The sequence below is a fragment of the Daucus carota genome, chromosome 3 (assembly GCF_001625215.2).
Source record: "Daucus carota subsp. sativus chromosome 3, DH1 v3.0, whole genome shotgun sequence".
Lineage (NCBI taxonomy): Eukaryota > Viridiplantae > Streptophyta > Magnoliopsida > Apiales > Apiaceae > Daucus > Daucus carota.
The window spans coordinates 54,957,814-54,982,998 of record NC_030383.2 but is presented as its reverse complement, the minus strand read 5'-3'; the positions used below and the strand labels follow the sequence as shown (position 1 = coordinate 54,982,998).

At 34.1% G+C, this 25,185-nt stretch overlaps 4 protein-coding genes across 4 annotated transcripts; 1 reads left to right on the top strand and 3 right to left on the bottom strand.

Annotated features, from left to right (window-relative positions):
- Positions 1–1,882: 1,882 nt before the first annotated feature.
- Positions 1,883–4,832, bottom strand: LOC108212708 (protein FAR1-RELATED SEQUENCE 1-like). Its single transcript, XM_064090127.1, has 4 exons — positions 4,659–4,832; positions 3,837–4,394; positions 3,309–3,728; positions 1,883–2,020 (listed from the first exon to the last, which is right to left on the bottom strand). The coding sequence occupies exons 1-4, from the start codon at positions 4,830–4,832 to the stop codon at positions 1,883–1,885; spliced, it is 1,290 nt and encodes a 429-aa protein (XP_063946197.1).
- Positions 4,833–5,028: 196 nt separating this feature from the next.
- Positions 5,029–5,845, bottom strand: LOC135151577 (protein FAR1-RELATED SEQUENCE 11-like). The gene is made up of 2 exons (XM_064090126.1): positions 5,812–5,845; positions 5,029–5,723 (listed from the first exon to the last, which is right to left on the bottom strand). The coding sequence occupies exons 1-2, from the start codon at positions 5,843–5,845 to the stop codon at positions 5,029–5,031; spliced, it is 729 nt and encodes a 242-aa protein (XP_063946196.1).
- A 7,136-nt stretch (positions 5,846–12,981) lies between these two features.
- LOC108210506 (uncharacterized) lies at positions 12,982–16,045 on the top strand. The gene is made up of 4 exons (XM_017381829.2): positions 12,982–13,394; positions 13,639–13,916; positions 15,117–15,278; positions 15,781–16,045. The coding sequence occupies exons 1-3, from the start codon at positions 13,142–13,144 to the stop codon at positions 15,195–15,197; spliced, it is 612 nt and encodes a 203-aa protein (XP_017237318.1). The 5' UTR covers positions 12,982–13,141; the 3' UTR covers positions 15,198–15,278; positions 15,781–16,045.
- A 2,104-nt stretch (positions 16,046–18,149) lies between these two features.
- LOC108213271 (uncharacterized) lies at positions 18,150–20,386 on the bottom strand. The gene is made up of 2 exons (XM_017385047.2): positions 19,580–20,386; positions 18,150–19,468 (listed from the first exon to the last, which is right to left on the bottom strand). The coding sequence occupies exons 1-2, from the start codon at positions 20,290–20,292 to the stop codon at positions 18,343–18,345; spliced, it is 1,839 nt and encodes a 612-aa protein (XP_017240536.1). The 5' UTR covers positions 20,293–20,386; the 3' UTR covers positions 18,150–18,342.
- Between the last annotated feature and the right edge of the window lie 4,799 nt (positions 20,387–25,185).

The following is a 25,185-nucleotide window of genomic DNA, read 5'->3' as shown; positions in this document are numbered from 1 at the left end:
CACTAAACCCACAAACATTAGCGTATCCCGTGAAATTTTGGGTGATGAAGTGGCTCTTTCCTCGGCAGAGAATGTAACTAACTGGAGTAATGATTAAGGAAAGTTAATTCTACCTTCTTTTATATATAGTGTTGGAAAATATGGGTATAAGGTAAATAATATTTTGAGCATTATGTGTGAGATATGATGATAACTTTTTGATAATGGAAATTGTTTTTTCTAAGTGGAATTTGGCTCAAATATTATGGTAAAAATTAATTTGATTTTGTTTCAGATTAATTGATATGGTGTATATCTTGATATATTTAATCTGATTCTGTTTCAGATTATATATGGGATATAATAACTTGCAAATATTTATTTGATTCTATTTCATATTATTTATGGAATAGTGTGGCGTGCAAGTTTTACACCGATTCTGTAATTAATGACGATTAATTATGAAAAAGAGTAGTGCACAAGTCTTTCTTCACCTATAAATACCCATATAGGTTGCAGGATTTTGTATCATCAAACACATCCGCCTCCTCCTCCTCTCTCTTTCTCTCTCAATACCACAACTCTAAATCTCTTCGGTGATAGTTGTCTTGTTCGATTCAAACTCGCCGAAGGTGCCGTTCTTGTTAACGACATCGCAATCCATTTTATCCTGGGAAGCTTTCGTTCCACACATACGGTGCGGAAGCGAATACGCTTTAAGGAGACAGTTTCGCACTGGACTCGGATTTTCTTCATATCCTTCTGTTTAATCTGTCTCCTTCATTCTTCTTCTGTTTCGCACACACAAACACATATATTGGTTTTTTTGCACAGATTGTCTAACATATAGTTCGGTATTTAAATTAATTTTACGTATCTCAACTACTTTGGAAAATTATTAGCACATTATATCTATCAAACATGACAATTCATTTATTCCTGACTTCCTATGATCCTGAGTAAGTCCTTAAAAACAACATCTTCAACCAGCTGAGACACTCGATGAATATATTAAATTTTTTTTTTTTTATAAATGAGGTCATTCATTAATAAAAAGGCATACGACATCTACATAAACAGTCGCGTCGAACAAACAAAACACATAAACGATCACTCATTAATCCATTCTTCCTGCTGATAAAATCACGTGATTTGTTGAAGATGATATATACACATGCTTCGCCACATTCGCTTCCGTCATAACCAGTTTGAGCTATCAACTGAGAATGCAATCTCCTAACAACTTTTATTACTAAAACAAACACCATACTCACAAAGATGGTGAGACAATAAAAACTCACACAAACGATGAGACAACAAAAACCAAAACCAAAACCACAACCTATTAACCTTAGATTTGAAAATGCGAAAAAGAAATACTAGCTAAACCAAGACAATCTGTCACGACAGGGGTAAATCAGGCAGGGGAAGCAAAAGTTTATATAAGGAGGAAATACAAAGATAGTGGAGTCAACAAGGACTAAGGGTCAAATGGAGCATGGAAAAGAATAAAAGATATGTGGCTAGAAGAGTGCCAGCTGGCAGAGGAAAGAATAGATTGTTAAAAGGGGGAAAACAGAAGGAAGGGTTTCTTATGCAAAGAGTGAAGTAATTTAGGGTTTTGGGGAGAGCCGCTGGACCTCTCGAACAGTCCATGCCATTTGTAATCCGTTTCTCTGTTTTGCTTGCAATCTGTGTTGAGACTCTCTATTGAGTAATATTTAAGTCGTATTTGTGTTGTTAGTTGCCTATTTTTCGCAATTAGGGTTGTTAAATTGAAAATAGCCGATCCACTTCATCACAAGTGGTATCAGAGCGTCTCGTTCCATGGCCACTTCCACACCTACAGTGAGTCAGCGTTTGGAGGAGTTGGAAAAAGCAGTGGGCGGACTGGAGTCTAAACTCACGGCACTGGTATCTCTGGCTGTTGAGAAAGCCTCATATCTGAGAACAAACCCACAAAAACATGATAACTCCGACCACTGTCGAGAACAAAATCACCGAGAAGAACGAGAAATCCGTAACTCCGTGGAATTGAGATCTAAGAGAAAGAAGGCCAAATTGGAAAAAGTTTTGAATCCTTAGATCCGAAAAAACAAACTAATACCAAAACTTAAGAAAACAAACTAATCTTACCTAACAACGAAGATTTTTAGGAAAATTAAACCTTAAAACACATTCTATTAAAAGAAGGAAGAACAAATAAAGAAAATAAAAGATTTTGGGGTTTTCCACCTGTAGAGATTCGGTGGAAGCCCCCGGCTGCCAGGCAAGAAAAAGAAAGAGACGTTGTAGAGAAAATTTCCTGGTTTCCATTTCTGGATTATTAAATCTATTTTTATGTTTGATTAGTTATAATTAATAATATATATATATATATATATATATATATATATATATATATATATATATATATATATATATATAGGGTAGCACTCCATAGCATACCCTCTTATATGGAGTTACGTAGCACATCATTATAAATATACACATAATATATATTTCATTATATTTTTTATGAAATATAATTGCAAATTTTGATTATTAAACCGAAAACGAAGTTATAAAATTTTTTTATTCCAAAGATCATCTAAAATTATGCAATATCTCAACATGATTCTATAACAGAATAATAATCATCCAGAATTATTCTGTTGTAGAATCAGTTTCGAAAATATATTTTTTTCATCAAATTTTAAGTGTTAAATTACTTAAAATAGATATATTTTATAGTATTCTATATTAGAATCACATTTTATATGTATTTTATAACAGAATTTATAATAAAATTGATGATTTATAGTGGCGCACTATGTAACTCCATATAAGGGGTCCCTCTCTAGAATGTTGGCCTATATATATATATCTTTCACATTCTTTTGTAAAATTTTAATTATTACATAACACTTGTCCTTTTTATATTTCAAAATTATTTTTTCAAATAATATTTTTGAAATATAATATTTGATATTTGAGTTATATATACAAACACAACTTAAGACACCAGGCATAATAAATACACACAATCAAGGATGGAATGAATATAACCCTGTAAATGAAGAATTTTAAAAGAGATAATTTTTTCTGTTTTAAAATATTTAGTGTTAAATGATGCGTAGTTTTTTGTCGGGGCGTTCACCGGACCGCCCACACCGTACAAACCGTCCACACCGCATCAAACTGCACCACAAAACGTGGTTTTAAATTTTTGTGGTGCTGTCGCGAGTTGAATTTTTTACAAACCGCGCGGTGCAGTGCGGGTTGTGGTTTTATATTTAGGTATCGTGATATAAACCACACCGCACCACATATAATATATATATGGTCACCTCTTCAACAACACGAGAATCTATTAATTCTTCAATTTGTTCAGAATTCAATCGTGTCCTTGGCTTCTTCATTGTCACTGTAATGTGCTTACGCATACTACTCAGGCCACTTCTAATATACTCCAAAATATCGGCATTTCCAGATGCATCACTGAGACAACCCTGAAATTCAAACCAACAATCTTGCGACTTAACCCGTCTAGATAACTGTGTTGTACCAGTATCAGATATTTCTCCAAGCTCTAGTGTACTGAAACGCTCTATGGCATTCTTCAGCCACATGTTGCATACATCCTGTCTTGGTATTAATTTTATTCCACATATGCCAAGGCAGAAAAAAGCATGAGAGCATAGGTAACCAGCTCTGGTGAAAAGTTTGCACGAACATTCAATATTGTTTGTTTCCATGTTAACTGCAACCTGAAAAATGATACATTTTAGCTGGATAATCATAGAAATCCTACCAAATATAAAAATACATCATTGTAGTTCTTGCAAATGACAATGAACATGTTGATTATTACAAACCTTGAAAGTGATTCCCTTTTTGAATGTGTCTTGAATCATTATTGTTCTTGTATTCTCCGAAAAATTCATGCTCAAGACGACAATATCCATACTACTAGCTTTGATCTCCTCCTGTACTTTATAGAACATAGCCCTGGTGTAAAGCCTCAGTGCATCCTTCTCAATCTCTCTGTCAGTGATTAACTTTGGTGTGAAATCATCATAGTGGGTCAATTTCTTCGAGTTATTCCTCTGTTTGTCAATTGCACTTTGATAACAGAGATAAAACTCTGAAAGTGTGTCTCCTCTTTGAACATAATTGCCAAAATAAAAATTAGAACTCTCTGATCTAGATGTTGTTCGGAGAAGGCCAACCATTGGCTCGTCATTAAAGTATGCTGGAATCCAAAAATTCCTCAGTTCAAACATTTCCCTGAGCCATACATTGTCACTCAAGTCAAATTCTTCAATAGCATCAGACCATCCTTGTTCAAACTCTTCTGGAGTAATGTGATCTGACCAGATAAACTGGTTAAGTTTCTCCATGAAGCCTGACTCGGCGCAGAAAACAGTACCAAGCTACATATATCACGGTTAGAACAAAAGTTAGAACATATTATAGAAAAAGTTAGAACAAGTTTATATGTTTAATACAAAAATTATAGCGTATAGAAAGACAGATATAGAATTGCGTGGTGATTTGATTATAGAAACACATACTATCAAACATGATTGAACACAAACTGTGGAAAGACAATATTCTACCTTTGAGGGAAATTTTTTCATTATATGCCACATGCAAAGACGATGCTTAACTAACGGAAAGCAAGTTTGGAGAGCAACCTTCATTGCAAGGTCCTGATCTGTGATTATACATTTAGGATTCTTGACAAAAACTTTCTTGAAGGATTCACAGGCCCATATATAGTTATCGTTATCTTCCTTCTCAAGCAATATTGCACCAAAAGTTACACTCTTCCAATGGTTATCTATCCCCACTAGCGGAATAAAAACCATTCCATACCTTTAGAAAATAAAAAATATTAGTTGGCAACTTGTATACCGAACTATATATCGTAAAATATTAACCAGAATACCTGTTTGTCCTATACGTTGCATCAAATGAAACCGCATCACCAAAAACTTCATAATTTTTTCTGCAATCACCGTCTGCCCAGAATAGTTGAGTTAGATGATTATGTGAGTCAGTTCGCTATTCAAATCTAAAATGGGGGTCTGAAGAATCTTGTATATCCTTGAATTTCTGAATAATCATATCAGCATCGTGCTTCCCAATATGTTTTTTAATATCCCTAGAAAAGTTTTTAAAATCAACAACAGTAGCTCCTATATCCTCATATGAACCAATCATGGACTTTAGAATGGTAAAAGCTCGTGAGGCACCAATGTTTGATTTAGAAGCATCAACAATGAACCTCATATGGAAATCAGAGAGGGACCTGCTGCACCTCAAGAATTGCATTCCCCCCTTGCCTGCAAACGGATGATTGTGAGCCTCTGTAAATTTTTTAACAAAAAATCCTCCACCGTCGTGAATCCCAAGCACAAGTTCTGCATGACATTCGCACTTTGTTGATATAGTTCTTCTTCTTTTTGTGTTCTCATCAAGATTTTTGTCTTCCAGCCTACCTGACCTAGAACACACGTAATACTTTGTTATAGTGTTACCAAACCTATCACTCTTTTCGGTTGAACGACGTACATCGAATCCAGATTGTCTGCCATATTCCTTATAAAAGATATAGCCCTGATCAAGATCACTGAAACGTTGACCCATTCTAGGTTTTGACCTGTCGGGACATTCGGGAATCCAGTCCTTTCCAAGGTTCTCAAGATCAACACCATCAAAAAGATTGGAACCCTCGGGTAAACTGTTGCTTGAAGAATCTGCAAAACAATAAGAATAAAACTTGTTCTGTCCATTGTATGTTTAAAAGAAGCCAATAACTTAAATGATAGATTCAAATATACATACTAGAACAAGCTTGATAAGATTTATTGATCTCCATTGATAGACTTGAGCATGAACGCAGAAAAAAATAGAAATATGAACAGGCATCAATCAGGGATGTAGATTGTCTGCATAATCTTTTTAATTAAAAGGAAGGTTTAATCATGAATCTGTGATTGATACACTGAAACGTACGTATTTTTATTTTTAACAATTAAACCATTCCATCTACTGCCCTTATACGAATTATACAGGTTTTATACTAATATAACGTATAGTAAATCTGGCCACATATTTTAAACTCATCCAACGGTTCTAGAGCTGGTCTCTCGAGTCTCTCGCATTGCCTCGGTCTCTTTTGAACCTCCCCCTATATATATATAATATTTATATTCAATAATTATATACATATATTATTCTTATATTAATATATTACATCTTTGTTTATTAAAAGATTATATTGACTTCATGATTTATTTTGGCACAAGAAAGTATTTAAGACCCAGTCTATATAGGAACGTACTATATTTCATATTCCAATAGTCATTACTGTAACCTAATATTAGCTTATTTGATTCGATTCATTTGAAATATTGTACTTCTCTTTAATATAGCACTGTAATGGCTCATGTCCAGTATGCCAACCAATGAAGTTGAATTTGAGTTTGTATTCGTAATGTGATTTTTAATTTTGATTTTTATAAAATTCTGAAAATAAAATCGTTAGACCGCACAAACCACATAAACAATACCGCACCGCACTGCATTTATGTGGTGTGGTTTACGTATTTTTTAATTTACGTGGTGCGATCGCGGTTTGAATATTTAACCAAACCACATATGGGATTGATATACGGTTTTAGAAAAAAACCGCACCGTCCGCACCGCAAACACCTAATTTTATGCACTATTAAAATGGTCCGATCAGACATAATACAATCCCCATTGACATTTAATCTATTTCAAAAACTTTCCATCTTACATGTATATAGCAATTTAACTATACATAGGAGGCAAATACCTCAACAGCTGATACAGTAAAATCCTGTAAATTAGACTCCTATATCTATTAATTTATTGAGATTATTAATTAATCAAATTTAATTAAGTATATCTATTGAGATGTGACAAAAAAAAAATATCTATTGAGATTATTAATATATCAAATTTACAGAAAAATCCTGTAAATTGACGTATGCACAATTTGTCAATACACACTCTTTGTATTCAAACCAATTTTCTTCGTCGATACTCCTAGTAGATACAAATCTATTGAAATTTGAGTACTCCACACTACAAATTCCATGCTTATCTAAAACTAACTTTCCACTACGTTTCATCTGAGATATAAAATCGTACTCCCTCCGTCCCTAAATACTTTTCCTGTTTGTACTTTTCACGTTTGCCAACACGCTCTTTTGATCGTTAATATCTTTCATTTCGTAGTAGCATTAAATATAAAAACTTCATCGTATTAAAGTACTTGTGAATACGAATCTAACAAGATCACTCATGACTATATTTAGTTTTATAGATTAGATGTAAATTAGTAATTTGTCTCATGTTATGAACAGTACCGACATCACAAACAAGAAAAGAAAAAAGAAACGGAGGGAGTACTAAATAATTGAAGTGCAACTAAACAGCTGCTTGCTTAATTTGATTCATTATCATGCTGGCGTAACCGTTAATATTATTATATGCCTAAGTAACACACAAAGCTAGTCTCTAATGACACTAGCCATGACATAATTTGTTAATTACTTCATTTAATCTTCTTTGACGATATTTTGGAGTTGAATTACCTGATCTCAGGGATAAAATATTGTTATAAAAAAAGTCATGCGAATGTAGTAGCAAAAAGCAAGCAACATAGCAATTTTCTTGCTCTATTAAATATTGGATTGTGCGTCTGTGTGTTCGTCACATAACTTTTGCCTTAAGTCAATTTTATCGTCTTTGCAAATAAACCTGCACTAGTGATGTTCTAATTAAAAAAAAAATTGTTCAGATGAGTGTGAAGAGGTTTGTGGAGCATGAACACATATGGTTCAATCGATACCTAATCTTTATTGTAAAGAAAATCTTAAAATTATTAGAAGGAAAATTTAATAAGATTATATTGACAAGTTTTCAAGTTCTAATTTCTTTATCAGTATAAAGTCTCAAAACGTTATAGGAGGATTCAACTGCATCATATTATATATTCTAATAATTAAATATTAGAGTATCTTCAATTTGTTAAAAAATTTAACTAAAAAGGGGCGAGAATATTATAAATAAAAATTATAAAAAACATGTTAAAAAATGTTCACTCCACCCGGATATCCCTTTTTATTTAAAATTTAATAAGATGTTAGTTATATTTGTAACTACATGTAAAAATATTTACGTAACTTATTACTCCAGATTCATTTATATACTCATTTATATATAGTCTTTTTTCATTATTCGACCCATATATTAAGAATTTCATAAATTGACTTGAACAGTTGCTCTGCAATCCCTCAAGACCAACTCTAAATTAAGTAACTTAAAAACGTTAGCCAGCCCGATTCAAAAAAGGTAGAAGAAAGAATAATCCTCTCAAATGACAACCAGAGTCAGATCATCATTGAGCTTGGCTGGACTATAATCATCCTAATTCTCAAAAAAAATTCCCTTTTAATATTCCAGTTCTTTCAAATTAAAGCCTCAATTATGAAAATCCCTTTCTTAATTTTTTGTCTTTATCACTAATCACCATACATTTTATAAACACAATCATAGTGTATAGCACATGTTTCAAGTTTTATTAATCTGTGCTATGTGTATGATAATTACTTTATCCTCCTGTCTCCATGGTTGGCCGTTACTATTTTATTACAAAAGCTAACCTACTTAGTATTTGGACAACACCAACCCTATGATTGCACAAATAGCAAGGTTAATTTATGAAAGTATATTATTTTATTATATAATTTTAAAATGGTCGAAGTTAAATTACTACTAAACTTGAAACCCAAGATTCAGATGGACAAATTTTGTGCATGTGATGAAAAATATTCTATGGAGTGGGAGGGAGGTCGGTTCCACCATATCTGCTTGATTAGTTGCTAAAAATTCAAGCTGATATAATAAATAGACAAGTACAGATAACGTAGAGGCCATAAAGACTAAATATATTATTTTCAAATTAATCATTATTCTTAAGAAAATAATTATTAGAAGTCTGTCTATATTTAAAATTGAAGTGACTCCAATTATGATATGCCATAAAAGTAGGAATAGAATTAATTTGGGGGTGAGATTACCGTTGAAAATGAATTGAATAATCGTATATTAATCAGTCAGATCAGTCTTATAAAAAGTGGTAACTGAATTCAGTAAGTGAAGTTAGTGGGGCCGTTTGGACAAATTTAAAAAAAATGGCTTCTTGCTTAAATTAGAGAAGTGGAGCAGAATTGAGAAGTAAATAAGTTAATAAAATATTTGGAAAAGAAGCAGAAGCTCTGAAATAGAAGTTAGCATTCTCAGCTTCTTAAAAATGCTCTTACTTCTTTACACAAACCGGTCAAGAGAAGCAAGCAACTTCTGCTTCTCTTAAACAAACAGACCAGTGTATCTGACCTCCGTTTGATCGGATGTAACCAAACGTCTTAACTTATACTCCCTCCGTTTCTATTTACTTTTCTCGTTTGAAATGTCGGGACTGTTCATAACATGAGACAAATTACTAATTTACGTATCATCTATAAGACTAAATATAGTCATGAGTGATCTTGTTGGATTCGTAATCATAAGTACTTTAATACGGTGAAATTTTTATATTTAATACTAATACGAAACTAAAGATATTAATGATTAGAAGTGTGCGTTGGCAAACGTGAAAAGTACAAATGAGAAAAGTATTAAGAGACGGAGGGAGTACTTCCTTAGAACTTGTATGAATTACGGTATTTGATTATACAATATTATATTAAAATTCATATTATTTTATTTAATATTACATATCGAATAACTTTTAGTTTTTATATGTTTACATACATTTTTAATTTTATATTACACAAATAATCAAAAATATAATAAAATAGTTACATGCTTATATAAATGAAACATATCATATATTTGGTTTTTTATAGGGTTCCCCCACAATATATACTTGTTCTGCTTAAATTATTATTCTTATGTTTTCACTTTGTTTGTTTTGATTTTCAGGATAATGGAAAGAGACTTTATGAGTTTTCTTATCAGACTTTAAAATGTAATTATCTTAACGTCCGGAGATATCTTTACGTATCTTTCGGTTAGATAATAAACTTCGTTGGATTATAGTAATCCCTGATGCGGCTATTGTATCTATGATACAACTCATCTATCTATAATTACGTAGATCCTGACAAAAAAAAAAAAATATCAAACACAGTTTTTAAAATTTCATGTTAACCAGACGTTGTACAATTATATCAAATATTATCTGATTAATTCATATTTTGACTGAAATTTTTGAAAAGCAATTCTTAATTTGATTAACAATTAATCTAGCAAACATAACATAACAATTAATCACCCCATTGACAAGACAATTTTCCTGATTAAGGTAATAAAATCCGATTTCATTTCAAATCTCAATAAACATTGATCAAATTTACCAAAAACGCAATTTTCTCCAAATTTTATTATTTAGAAAGGGAATAGATCGAATCTCACCTCTCGTATAAAAGATTTATTAAAGGGGAGTATGAAAGATTTACAAGAGAGGAGGTGACGGAGGGAGTATATTTACTCTGAGAAATGTCAAAAAATAACGTAAAAAAAAAAAGAGAGAACAGAGATAGAAGGGAGGGAGGAAGTATATTTACTCTGAGAAACGAGGAAGTATATTTACTCTGAGAAACACCACTGGTATGCCCTGTTCCTTGTTCCCAAGAACTTAAGTTCTTTCGCCAAACACATAGAACTATTGGAACCAAGAGAATAAACCCTCCGGCATAAACTACTATAGTAAATCACATCTCTTACTCTAGTAATACATAAACAACATATGAAACAATGCGAAATGGATTATTTCCCCATCAAATATATGTATATTTATTGGCTAGGTAAGTTGCAATTAGGTTTAAAAAGGGGTTAATTATCAAGTTGATCACTGAAGTTGATCACTGAAGTGGGCTTAATGTATCAAGTTGGTTACTGAACTCAAAACGATATCAAGATGATCACTAAAATCACCATAAATATCAAACAAGTACCTTGAAATATGAGTTCAGGCAGTAAAAAATATTATTTATAAAGTTTTACACATTATTTTTAAATGTTACCACAACCAACTAAAAGGTTATGACTTCTAGTATTTAAAATAATATATTTATATTTTATCAAGTGTATTTATTATTTATATTTTATTATATAGTTATTTTCTTTGTTTTAATTAAAAATAAATAATAAATAAACTTGATAAAATCTAAATATATTATCATAAATATTAGAAGTCATAACCTTTTACTTGGTTTTGGTAACATTCAAAAATAATGTGTAAAACTTTATAAATAATAATTTTACTGCTTGAACTTATATTTCAAGGTACCTGTTTGATATTTATGGTCATTTCAGTGACCGTCTTGATACCGTTTTGAGTTCAGTGACCAATTTGATACATTAAGCCCACTTCAGTGACTAACTTGATAATTAACCCGTTTAAAAAGTGAAAAAAGAGGTAAGCTGCATTATGTTAAAAAAGGATAAATTTTTGTTGTTAGCTTGATAATGCCTACTCAAGGGATGCAATTATAAAAGCAGCGGTTCTTTAACTCCATCATTAGTTTGGAGAGTAATTGAATGTTTATTTTTTTACGTTCAACCAAATAATCATTCATGTACCATCAATTATAGATAAATTCTTCGGGACAGTACCACAAAAAAAATATATATATATAATTTTATAATATTATCGATCTCCTGCCATTCATGCAATTTTAGGTCCATTATAGAAAGAAATGAACAATTTTATATAAGATGATTATTATTAATTATCGGTTTATTATATAACTTATTTGGGTATTTTTAAAATTACGACTTGTGACTTATAGTGATTTAGTGTCATAATATGTTCAATTTAAAATATTTGTTTGTACAATTTAATATTATTCTCCTCCGACCCAGCAGGTTTTTTACGTTATTTTTTGACACGTATTTTGAGACTCCTATAAAATATATTTCATATTATTTTTTAATGTTTTTCTCCCACGTTTAAATTTTTATTCAAATCAGTTTCTTGCTTATTTCTTTAACTAAAATTTAATTTATTACATGAACAAACATTTTTCAGTTTGAAATCGAAAGAAATTGAAATATCCTAAAATCAGACCAACTCGTAGACATGTATAAACTAAAGGCATCGAGGACAAAGTACAGGGGTTGATGTAAACAACAAGGGCCATATGATCTGTACAAATGCCAACCTAGCACAAGGCCGCTTGCCAAAAGAGTATATTCACCCTGAGCTCATTTACATTTGTATTCTTGTCCTTCATCTGTCGTTAAGTAGGTATTTATGTTGTTAACTCAGATTTATGCATATGTGCAGTGGCGTCACGATACACGGACTCAAACACAAACCATAATTCCAAAACTCTAAACCACTAACATAAGTTAATTACTCCCTCCGCCCCCTGAGTTATATATATGGGGGACGGGGACGCGACACAGATTTTAATAATCCTATAAAGTATAGTTCTATAACTTATTTTTAAGATTTTTCTTTTCTGAATAAAAGTTTGAATGTTATATTTTTATTCAAAAAAAAAATGATAGAACTATATTTTATAAGAGCACTGAAGTGCGTGTCGAGTAATGAAAAAAAACATATAGAATTAAATGGGACAGAGGAAGTATCCTTTAAATAATAATCAACAAAAACTAGAATAACTTTACTTGATTATTACAAACATATACAGGCCTAATTACACTAATTTTAATACCAATATCTCTAATCACTTGCAAGTTGTCAACTTAAGCATAATCAAAAATAAAATATTATTCCACTAATTCATAGTACATGGCATGATGGCCTACTATAGGCTGTAACTTGTATGACTTCAACAATGGAAGGTGGGGTCCAGCAAAAAGAATTTCACGAATATATAGCAAAAACTAAAATTAAAAATAAAAACAAAAAACAAAAATAAAAATCTTCTTCTTGACCCGTAGCTTCCGCGTATGAAAGTTCCACTCATTGTCTCATTTCCTTTCAAATACTAGTACTACATAAACTTCCATTTGAACCAAACCTTCTCCATTTAAATTTCTCCCCAACTTCCTTAACTTCCATACATAAATTCCTCTCTTTCTCTCTTCCAAACACAAAAAAAACATAATGGGTTTCTTCAAAGAAAACAGGGTTGTCCGAGGCGTCAAAACTGTCTTGTTTTTAATCACTATGTTCGTGTCTTTTCTCGTCTTCTCAGCTCCGATTCTGTTGATCATAGCTGACACTCTCGTCCCTTCCGCCTTGCTTTCTGCCTCCGTCTCGCCTCAGCCTCTCTATGCTCATCTTTCGAACTACGATTTTCGGTATTCCTTGATCGATATTCCCATCGTCTCCATCATCCGATCAGCCATCATATTATGTAAGTATCGAAAAATACGACGCGGTTTCTAGTTTCTAGACTAACCGAGTTTACTTAATATATTCAGAGCAGTTTCTAGTTTGTAGACTGATTTGGTATACATATACGATATTATTTAAGCATCGAAAATGCGACGCGATTTCTAGTTTCTAGACTAATCGGATTTTTAGTTTTTAGACTAATTTGGTAAAATTTCGCATTATACTTGAAATTTATGGGTTTTTTTTTTATAAATTTTGTGCAGGTGTTTACAGTTTATGCGACAGACCCGGGATTTCGAGGGGACCTTACTTCGCTATAGCGACGATTTGTTCCGTTTCGTCGCTTATATTTGTGTCGCTAAAGGCTTCATATGTGTTTAGCACCTTAAGCTACACTTCCGTAGATGCATATGGGAGAGCTATGGAGATTGCTCTGTTTCTCAGCTCCTGGATTCTAGCGATCGGACACATAGTTGTGGCATACAGAATCAGCTGCAGAGAAAGGAGGAAGCTTCTTGTTTACAAGATTGATATTGAAGCTGTAAGTCTATTCTTGCTTTGTTTCATCTTCTTACATAGATTCATGACCAACTTGGTAGATTTGGAAAATATCAGTGATGTAATAATATTGATAATAAAATAACTGAATTTTGGTTGATAATTTAGTGGAGGGGAAGAACCAGCTTTATGCTTAGGTGTGAAATTTGGACATTTGAGCTGGTGGGGCCTACTTTTTGTATAAATAGGACCAGGAATTCTATCATATTTTCTTGACTTTATTTATCTTCTAGATGACTTTTTATACAACAAATGACTTGTCTATATAAACCTAAATACATAGACCACTCATATTTTCATTCTACAATTAGTCTTAATTAAGCTTTTTAAGCCATTTCCTTTTTATTATTTGTTTTCCTCTTCTTTTTTCCCGAGTTTTCTTCAAAAACAATCTATCTACTTCTGTTATTCTCTTTATTAATCATAATTTTATTGATATACTTCCTCTATTTTAAAATATAAGTCGTTTGATTTTTTTTATACACATTTCTAAATCTTTTGACCACATCGATCATTATTTTTGAATTTTTTTCAATTATAATATTAATTATATATATATATTAATTTTTTTATAATTTTTTTTTTTAAAAAACTTAGAAAATAGAAATGTGTGTGAAAATGTCAGATGTTTTTGATTTGATTAAAACGTGTTTATGAAATTATGCCAACAAATATGCAATGTGCACTTTGAGGCAATTACACTTCTTTAAACCTTGGAATGTGGCACAACCTATAAAAAAATCTGAAAGCCACATCATATCCTACAAGTTGCTTAGCAATATCCATGTGCAACTTGACTTCATCCACAGGTTGCTTGTCAGTGTAAAATAATGTCGAATCTGAATCCTGCAACTGCCCAAACTGTTATTTAACTCATCACATGCTGATTCACAGTGAATTCTAGCTACTTTCAGTAACTTGATCTTTCTTGTACTAATTGTCTGTCCTTTTTCTTCCCTTCACTTTATTCTGTGAAAGTGAAAACTAATCAATTCTTATAAATATGCCCATACAGACACCTTATTCTTTTGCAGTAACAAATCATTTTTCATGTTTAAATGGGAAAAATACAAGAGAAGAATAAAAAGGAGAAGATAATAATGCATATTGTTGTTGAGTTTGTTCATTTTGGTTGATTAAACAGGAGTGAAGTATTGCTAATATTGTTGTGTCATGTGACCAGGTTTCACTGATGCAAGAATGGGTATCCAAGGTTGCAAAAAGCTCTGCAAGAAGAAAAAGTGAAGTGAAAAGCATAACATAATCAAAAGAAAAAGACCAGTTCAACATGGGCATTTTCCTATTCTTTCGGCCAGACCCAATTTTCCTATAATCAGGGCTGCAGGTAAAAAAATAAATAATACATTAACAGTCAAAGATTCTCTTTTCCACCCACAAAATACACACACAAACACACACTTAAAATGAAATGATTCTTTAGTTATCCTTAGAAGTGCTTCTGAGATGAATAGTAGTGTGGCCGATTGGTAAATCTTATTTTCAGGAATAAGTACTTATTTTCACTATTCTTAACAACAGGCCCCGGAGACTTTTTAGTTCATCATGCTATTGCTCTGCCCTTATTTTTTTTTGTTAAATAACGAATATAAAACACCTCCTTAACACACACACACATGTGTGTATATATATATCAAAAAAATTATAAAAATATGCATTTAAAAAAAGTCATTAAATTTGAAAAAAAAAGTTTGCCCAAACACGCCTATTGTTACTTCAATGAACTGAACTTGCACCTATTTCCGTTAAAATGAGAGCCCGCTTTGATTTTAACACGCATTTTATTATCATTAACTTCACACATTTAATGTGGATTTGGTTTGTAACAGGTTTTTATCCGAAGGATGAAAACGGCAACCTGGTGGCCGATTCAAGACAGAGAATTCCGAACAAGTGAAGTAGCGTGTATAAACGTTTCATATTGTGACAAATAGGATTGTATATGAATACCGGTGAGTATTGTATCTCAGAGAGTTTCAGTATAGTGAGAGGCATGGGGGGAACTAGCATCTACCGATCTGTCCCCCACAATTGTACAGATTCTTTGCGTTGTAATTCGATTTTTTTTCTTTTAATATATGCAAGTTAGCTGCAGATTTGTTCTAAACATGACATTTTTTTAACAGTTAACACACCATAGGCAAAAGCATACTGAAACAAAATTTCAGCATTCTGCGCTAACATATATAACAATAGATGGTGAATGCAAGTTCAGAATTATCATTGTCTGCAGTATAGAGCAATGTTAACTCGTCGTGAAAGCCGAAAACAAAAATCTGGTAGATAGAGCAGTGAAGAATACAGAAACTGTGTTTTGTACTCTCACAAAACTTCAGTATAGAGCTTTCCACCCTCTAGCCTGTTGTCAACTACTTTAGTACCAAATCTTTCACAAAGCAAAACATTAATCAAATTGTCATCAAGATTTGCACAAGTAGCATAACTTTTCGTATAATTTAAACAGCCACTAAACCAGACTGTCCTCTATTATTATCTGATAGTATTTGGAAACCCTACCTAATCGAGTGTTTTTTGGCCCAGTGATATCATCCTCTCCACTCGCAAGGATATATCGGGTTCGGAACATGTTGATGCGGGAGTCTTAATTATCGAAAAGAAAAAGAAAACAGAAAACCCCACCTAATAACTACTTAATCTCTGCAATTGGTGACCCCCTCACTCAAAACCTCCACCTACTAATTCCCAGATCACATTATCTAGATATTATAAAAGCCTGCTGCCACCTAAAAATAATTTTTATTTATTTTACATCAAAATCTAACATCCAATTGTCCTATTTTCATGGATCTTTAGGTGAGTAATAACCCCCTTACATAAGTTTTGTCATCAAACTACACCTGTAATCTTCTTAGTGTAAAAATATGCAAAGCCTCATCAAAATCTCCCAGTGTCATTCAAAACAAGATTATATTATCATAGATGTAAGACAAAAATGAAGGCCTTTCTATTTCATGCAGAAGGGCAGCAACAAGTGGCAATCATATGTCACCATTAAATAAAAAAATAAGAAATCTGGAAATTGGAATAAACCACCTCACAAACAGATCACACTTGCTTGCAGAACAGAGGATAAAGATACACTTTCCCATCATGTAATAAGATAAGTAAAGCTACCAGCAAGGGAATATAATACAGCTACAGGAGAGGTCCACCATTGGCGCTTCTGGCAAAGAATTTGATTTTTCGAGCCAGTAAAAAGCTTGGCCAAACGGAATCCAGATCACTGAATTTGAACACTAGATGATTCAAAAGCGGTACAATGTGACCTGGATAAGGGCCATTTTCACATAAACAAAGTAAGGCCTTGATGATGATTTAGGTATTTCTAAAGGATATTCTGTACTCATTAGCATCAGAATTCAGACAATATCAGGTAATGCAACTCGACGAAGTTCTTCATTTTTGCATTACACCCTTTCTTCAATTTTCATCCAACTATATTTTTTTTTACAATCTCTTAAAATATAAAAACCACTTAACAATATGATCCATATTCTTTAGACTTTATCATAAAAACCAGAGGAAATAATGATAAATATAAAATTTCTGACATGGGAGAAGTATTAACAGAGCTAGATTTATTGTTTTCTTTATCTTACTATCATCAATAACTATACTTTGAATCCTGAGTTGATTCTGAAAAAACACTAATCTAATGAATGTTGTAACCACACAAACACATATCAAAATAGAATATTACATCAAAAAAAAATTCAGTAAAGCTAAATTATTTTTATTCATAAAACCAAATATAGACTATTTTCTAAACCAGAAAATAACAAGTAAAATTGCTCCAGATCGTCTCACAGCTTTGACCTTACATCATAATGAATGAGCTCAGCGCTGTCGAAGACATGCAAAGAAACCATCAAAAGTGTATTCACTCGTCACTCGCCTTGATTTTAATAACACAGTCACAACAGAGAAGAAATCCACACCCATCATATTCGAAAAAGTAATTCCAGACATAGCCATCCCCGCAATAGCTACAGTAGTACCAAATGATGTATAAATCTGCACTTTAATCTCAAGAATCCGAAGAAGAAAGAACTTATTAAAATACAGATTTTTATAGGTTAGTGAACTCGAAATCAAAAATTGCTAAAAGTGTTCACAAAGCTGCATATCTTATTTTCTTTATCTTATTATCATCAATAACTTTACTTTGAACACTTAATTGATTTAGTAACACCAACAGATTATTGCTTTAGCCGCAAAAACCCAAATCACATCTTACATGAAACGAACAAAATCCAATAAAAGTAAATTAATTTTATTCTTAGAAAACAACTTTTAAAACAAAAACATAACAAATAAAATTCTTGTAGTCTTTTTGCTCTTCCAAATTGCCTGGAAAACTCACTCCACCATCAAAAGTGTATGGACTTGTTACTCGCCTTGATTTTACGAACACAGGGACAACATATAAGATATCCACACCCATCACATTCCAAAAAGTAATTCCAGATGTAGCCATTCCCGCAATATCTACAGTAGTACTGCGGTTGGGTCTTTCTTGTACGCCTCTTCAAGACCAAGGCAAGTGTGTGTGATTGGTCGTTAAAATCAACTTCAACAGTCCCTCCTAGCTTGACACTTCCACCCGAAAGAAGGCAACCATTGTGAAAAGAATGATCACATTCATCACAGTGATAGAGCCACCATTGATTATTAACACGGTCTTCACATATTTCACAATAGAATACTCCCTCGTAGAAGAATGGAGGTCGTCTCAAGGTGACAGGGTGATCATCGTATCTGTGTTTCATGCTACCAGGATAAAATGCACTATTTATCACAATATGAAAGTCACTGCAAGTTTCACATCCATATTGCACACCACTTGTAATATAACAACCACTCACACTGCACTCAAAATTGGAGGATAGACGTTGAACAAGGGAATGGTGCCTGTGTGATTTATGCTTTATCTTGGTGGGTAAGAATGCACAACGTATATCAATTCTAGTATCACACGTCTTACAAAGATAATAGAACCCATTTGTTCTGTAACAGCAAATTTCACACGTTGCAAAAGTATAGAAGTTGAATTTCTGGTGAAGCTGAAGCGAATGCTGGGGATGAGGAGGACATAATCCTGCTACTAATACTGCTGGCAACTTAGTGGCACAAAACGAGTGAAGAAAGAAACCACATTGGGTGCAAGCATAGTAAGACGGATGGAATACAGTTATGGGTTGAATGCAACCATCGCATATCAACTCTCTTCTATCATAATTATTTTCGTTATCTTCAGTCTCACTAGTAGTGAACTGGAAGAGTACTAGTGGATGCTCCTCATGACTCCAGTGGTGTTCAATTATGGGAGGATCAGGAGCTGTTATTATACCAATACTGTTTTTATCTATACCTTGAGATTCGACTTGGAGTTTGCGACACTGGGATATTATTAGATCAAATAGCGATTCCTCACTATGCAGTGGAAACTCCACCAAATCAGGTTCATTGAGACTGCCCTCTTCTTCAGTCTCATTTCTGGAAACAAATTGAAATGTTAAGCAATAGCTCAAGACATTAGGTCATGACAATTACAAAAAAAGATGATCAAAATAGCAAACAAAACAAAACTTAAAACAGTGTACTTACACAGAAGACGATGTATGTGAAGATGTTGCACATCTCATATGCACAAAATATGTGCATTTATGACAATAATACAGCCAGAAGTTTGTATGAACTCGTCGCTGACAGATGTTGCAGAATCGATCAAAATAACGATGCATTTGAGGAACAGAGTAAATAAGATGGAGGGGATGATGGTGAAAAGCAGGAGCGGGGATAGTGAAGGGAGAAAGAGCGCATGCCTTGTGGATGCACAAGGCACAGGTGGTGCATACATAGGAAGAATCTTCAACTTTTTCATGACAAGCATCACACTTAAACAAGGATTTCCTTGGCATTAGTGTTAGTATGTGCTCAGGGTGACCTTCATGTTGAAGCACTCTCTGTTGAAAAGCGCAAACCACACACACATCGAATTGACAATCATCGCATGCGTAAGAGAACTTCACATACCGATCACAAACATCACAAGTGAATTTATTAGGGCGAGGTAGAAGATGGAGGGGGTGTTGGTTGTGCTTGTAGAAATTAATTTGAGAGGGTAATTCCGCACAACTCTTGTGGAGGTAAAAAGTTGGACACTCGGTATTGTTACTAGCACTATTACTACAAGTGTATGTGGGAGAGCCTGTAACTGTATTGTTGCAAATACAGCATTTAGGATCATCTTCAAAAACATCAGACTCTTTTAGTACTAGTGGGTGATCATGGCTAAAGTGCTCTAGTGTTGAACTCATTTCGGTTGCTGTAATGTTTTGCTGCGAGTAACTCTAACACCGGATGAGACACCAATTTAAGGCCACTAAAATATTCTTTGTTGCTTCCATTTCAAGTTCCTCTTTTCTTTTCATTTCTCTTCTTTGCCTTCTCATTGGTCGGTCACCCACATAACCTTTTTCCCCCTTATTTCACTCTATGGTTGTAGAATCCGAGAATGAGAATTAATTGATTAACGTGCTGATTCAGGATTTATCGGAGATATATTGAAAATTTTCTCGGGAAATTTAGTCAAATTGAAATGTAATTAGTAAATTGATAAAATAATTTTAAAAATTAAGCAGGATTAATCGAGGATTTATAAAACACGGTTCCACTGTATCAACTCTTTTTCTTTATCCGATATCTTTTACTGTTCTGTGGTTTCCTTTTTCCTTCCGAAGTGTGAAACTTTATTTGCACCTATTCACTCTTCTTTGTTTGCTTTCTTTTCCTTTTTAAGTCGCCGAGCATCACTTTGTGCAGTGTTCTGCAAGCAAACTATCAGCATGTTTCGCGATACCTATTCCTGAGAATAATAACTTATTTTAAGAAAAAATTCACAAATACTTTCTCTTAGAGTAAGTGACTTGTTTCTGAGAAGTAAAAGCACCCCCACAGAGACTTATTAGTTGTACCTGTTTGCACTACATGCACAGTGTACTCAGGGAGTAAACTTTAACATTTCTAACTTCAAAAAAATCCAAAATAAATTCTATTATTCACTGTCTTTTTCTTTTTCTTTATTCTTTCTTTTTTCAGTGTTTTCTTTTTAAGTTTCCAATTTTTCTTTACGTTTCCCAGTTGGCCTTCTTTTTCCTATGGTTTCTTTTGTTTTTGTTTTACTCATTTCTCATATATCTACTAACACTGTTACAAATTTTAATTACCTATAATATAACTAAGATACATAAAATTACCAACAGGAGAAATACAAAACAGCCACATGAGGGTTTTGGAGTCCTCAAATATCTTGCCCAAACTAGTAGAATTAGTAGCCACAAATTACTGGAAAAACAATCCCTTCACGAAAAGCAGCAAAACTAGAAAAACAACAACCTAAATTACGGAAGAATAAAATATATGTCAACTGAAAAAAAATATTTGGAAATGTTTAAATGTAAAATACTCAATTTTCTGTTAAAGCTATGGTAAACCATAAAAAGTTAAAGTTTCTAGATTTCTTGCTTTTGTTTCGTGAACTCCAGCAGGCAGCAAACATGGAAAACAATGTGGAACACTATATCTTCGTTCAATTCATTGAGAGAGAAGAGAGAGAGAGCTGAAAGTGTATTATGTACTCTTGACTCTACTACAATTATTATATAAATTGTATATAGTGAAAAGAATGAATTTGCTTGACAAAGTGTCTTCATCAATATATAGCAAAACAAAGCTAACAAGATAAAGAACTAAAACTGAAAAGCAACAACCTAGCGCAACTAACGCAACAAACCAGCAGACTCCTGGAGATGGATTTCTAGCCAAACTCTACCACCTCTTGATTTATTCAGACTCCTAAAACCATGCTAAACTGACTAATAATTTAAAACAAATAAAAACACTCTCCTAATTTCAAATGTAACGTTCAGAAGTTTGAGATTAACTGCAACAAACTCCCCCTTAATCTCAAACCTGCCTACTCAGATTCTTAACTCCCAATAATTTCCTCATGTTCTCAAACTTGATTGTAGCCAGCCCTTTAGTTAAAATATCAGCTCTTTGATCATTGCCGCAAACATGCTTCAGGACAACTTCTCCGCGTTCGACACACTCCCTGATGAAGTGAAACCTTATATCGATATGCTTGCTTCTACCATGGAACATGGGATTCTTGGCTAAGTCAATTGCAGATCGATTGTCTATACATAGAACAACTGGACCTACAGCTTCAGATGTTATTTGACTAAGGATATTTCTGAGCCAGATACCTTGACAAGCTGCAGCTGTAGCTGCCATAAACTCAGCTTCGCACGACGAAAGAGCAACACACTTTTGTTTTTGTGATACCCAGGTTATAATGCTCTCGTTCAGATAATACACCATGCCTCCTGTACTCTTTCTATCTTCCGGTTGACCACCCAAGTCGCTATCAGAGAAACCAGTTAAGACATTATTGCCACTGTCCTTTGAATACACAAGTCCGTGCTGAATCGTCCCTTTCACGTACCTGAGAATCCTTTTCACTGCATCCAAATGTTTTTTCGTGGGCTTCTCCATATATCTACTAACTATGCCTACAGAGTACGCAATATCTGGCCGCGTATGAACTAAATACCGCAGACCTCCCACCATACTCTTGTAATCTGTAGCATTTACCAACTTTCCTGTTTCGTCTCGACTAAGCTGTTCCTTCGGATCCATCGGGTACTTCGTTGGATTGTAGTCTGCCATACCTGCCTTTTCTAGGATTTTTCGAGCATAGCCTGCCTGTTTCAATTCAATGTAGCCTTCACCTTGCTCAACTTCTATTCCCAGATAATAACTGAGTTTACCCATGTCGCTCATCTCGAATTTAAGCTTCATCTGTCTCTTAAAATCTTCAATCACTGAGACACTCGTGCCAGTCACTAAAAGGTCGTCCACATAGACTGCAATAACCAGACTATCTTCTCCATTCTTCCTCGTGTATACAGCGTGCTCGTATGGACAACGAGTAAATCCAAGGCTTACAAGGCATGCATTTAGTTTAGCATACCAAGCACGAGGTGCTTGACGAAGACCATATAACGCTTTTGATAGCTTATACACCAAGTGCTCTTGTCCTCTCCTTTCAAAACCCTCCGGTTGAGCAACGTACACATCTTCTGTTATGTCTCCATTCAAGAATGTTGTCTTCACGTCAAGATGGTGCACTTCCCATTGATTTTTGGCCGCCAAGGCTAATAACAACCTTACTGTCTCTAAACGTGTGACTGGAGCATACACTTCATCAAAATCAATGCCATGTTCTTGCACATAACCCTTTGCCACAAGGCGCGCTTTGTACCTTATCACCTTCCCGTTTGCGTCCTTTTTTAATTTATAGATCCATTTCAGACCTATGATCTTTTGTCCTGGTGGTAGGCTTGTTAACTTCCACGTATCATTGGCTTCAATAGAATTTATCTCTTGTTTCATTGCTTTCTGCCAATTGACATCCTTTACTGCATGTGCATAATTAACAGGTTCGTCTACCCCCATTAGCCACAATTCTTCATCAAGTTCTACTTCTTCCGTAGCATCGTAAATTCCACTCAGTGGTCTGAATTTCTTTGGTTCTGTACTATCATCATAACTGTCTCGGTCAATTCTGGAAACGGAGGACTGAGATTGTGGAGTCGATACCTGAATGTTGTCATCGATGTACCCGCTATTACAGTCACTTCCAGTGTCTCCATGTTCCACATTTTCAGAGTTATCTTGGCTCTCTTCATCAGCTTCAAATATATTTGGCACGCTAAATATCTCCTGCATACTCTCTTTCTCTGCAGGTGTATTCCAAGGCCACTGTTTCGTTTCCTCAAAAACCACATCCCGACTTATATGAATGCGGTTTTCCTTAGGATCATACAACCAGTATCCTTTAGTTTCGGGCTCTCTACCCAAATTAACCACCCTTTTGCTGCGATCATCAAGCTTTGTATTGTGCACACTTGGAGTTTTCATGTGAGCCAAGCACCCAAACACGCGTACATGACTTATCTCCGGTTTTCTCTTTGTCCATGCTTCATACGGTGTCTGACCTGTTAGTGCTCTCGTAGGAAGTCTGTTGAGAATGTACACTGAATTTCTAACAGCCTCCGCCCACATCATTGCTGGTAATTGCATCTCCTTTAAGCTGCTTCTAGTCATCTCCACAACTGTTCTGTTTCGACGCTCTACCACTCCATTTTGTTGTGGAGTGTAGGGCGTCGTGAAATGTCGTTCAATTCCTGCACCTTCACAGAACTCCTTGAATTCGTTAGAATTGAATTCGCCTCCTCTATCGGTTCGGAGCACTTTGATCTTTCTTTCTGACCCGTTCTCAACCAAGACACGAAAATTTTTGAATGCTTGAAGTGCCTCATCCTTGCCTTTGAGAAAAAACACCCACATGAATCTACTGAAATCATCGACCAACAGGAAAAAATATTTGTATCCTGATGCAGTTGGTGGAGATATCGGACCGCACAAATCGTCATGTATGAGCTCCAGTTCTTTCTTTGCGCTGAACTTTGTTTTGTTCGGAAATGTTTTTCTGGTTTGCTTCCCCATTAAACATCCATCACACACAGTGTTTGGCTTTATGATTTTCGGCATTCCTTCTACCATCTGGTGTTTAGACATAAGAGCCAAGGCTTGATAGTTGACATGCCCAAGGCGTGCATGCCACAACCTTGAAAGTTCATCCGTCTTCGTCATCAAACACTCCTGCTTGTTAGTTTCTATAACAATTTTATAAAGTCGATTAGCATATCGTTTTACCTTTATCAACAATCTCTCTTGGTTGTCATAGACTCTGAGAAATTCTCCCTTCAGCTCCACTTTGTTGCCTTCTTCAGAAATCTGTCCCAATGATATGATATTATTTTTTGAACAGGGAATATAATATACCTCTCGTAGTTTCTTCTCCTCTCCATTCTTGCATGCCAGCAAAACAGTACCCTTTCCTTTTATCTCGACTTTGGATCCATCTCCAAATCGAACTTGGCCAGAAATACTTTCATCCAGTTCTGCAAACTTGCTTCTGAATCCCGTCATATGATTACTCGCGCCATTGTCAAGGTACCAGACATTCGATTCGCTTCCATAATCTCCGCTCTTTGGCAATTGTGTAGAGAGTAGCTTGTCCTCACTTAATAATAATTCTGGTGCGTCTTTGTCATGTTTGGCTAAGAGCAGAGCTGGTTCAT

Excerpts from the sequence above, each read along its gene's own strand:
- LOC108210506 (XM_017381829.2), top strand. The coding sequence starts at position 13,142 with ATGGGTTTCTTCAAAGAAAACAGGGTTGTCCGAGGCGTCAAAACTGTC. Across the intron at positions 13,395-13,638 it reads CCGATCAGCCATCATATTAT|GTGTTTACAGTTTATGCGAC; the intron begins GTAAGTATCGAA and ends AATTTTGTGCAG. Across the intron at positions 13,917-15,116 it reads ACAAGATTGATATTGAAGCT|GTTTCACTGATGCAAGAATG; the intron begins GTAAGTCTATTC and ends TCATGTGACCAG.
- LOC108213271 (XM_017385047.2), bottom strand. The coding sequence starts at position 20,292 with ATGAGTTCAACACTAGAGCACTTTAGCCATGATCACCCACTAGTACTA. Across the intron at positions 19,469-19,579 it reads TCACATACATCGTCTTCTGT|AAATGAGACTGAAGAAGAGG; the intron begins GTAAGTACACTG and ends ATTTGTTTCCAG.
- LOC135151577 (XM_064090126.1), bottom strand. The coding sequence starts at position 5,845 with ATGGAGATCAATAAATCTTATCAAGCTTGTTCTA. Across the intron at positions 5,724-5,811 it reads ATCTTATCAAGCTTGTTCTA|ATTCTTCAAGCAACAGTTTA; the intron begins GTATGTATATTT and ends ATTGTTTTGCAG.
- LOC108212708 (XM_064090127.1), bottom strand. The coding sequence starts at position 4,832 with ATGGTTTTTATTCCGCTAGTGGGGATAGATAACCATTGGAAGAGTGTA. Across the intron at positions 4,395-4,658 it reads ATCAGGACCTTGCAATGAAG|CTTGGTACTGTTTTCTGCGC; the intron begins GTTGCTCTCCAA and ends TGATATATGTAG. Across the intron at positions 3,729-3,836 it reads AAAAGGGAATCACTTTCAAG|GTTGCAGTTAACATGGAAAC; the intron begins GTTTGTAATAAT and ends ATCATTTTTCAG.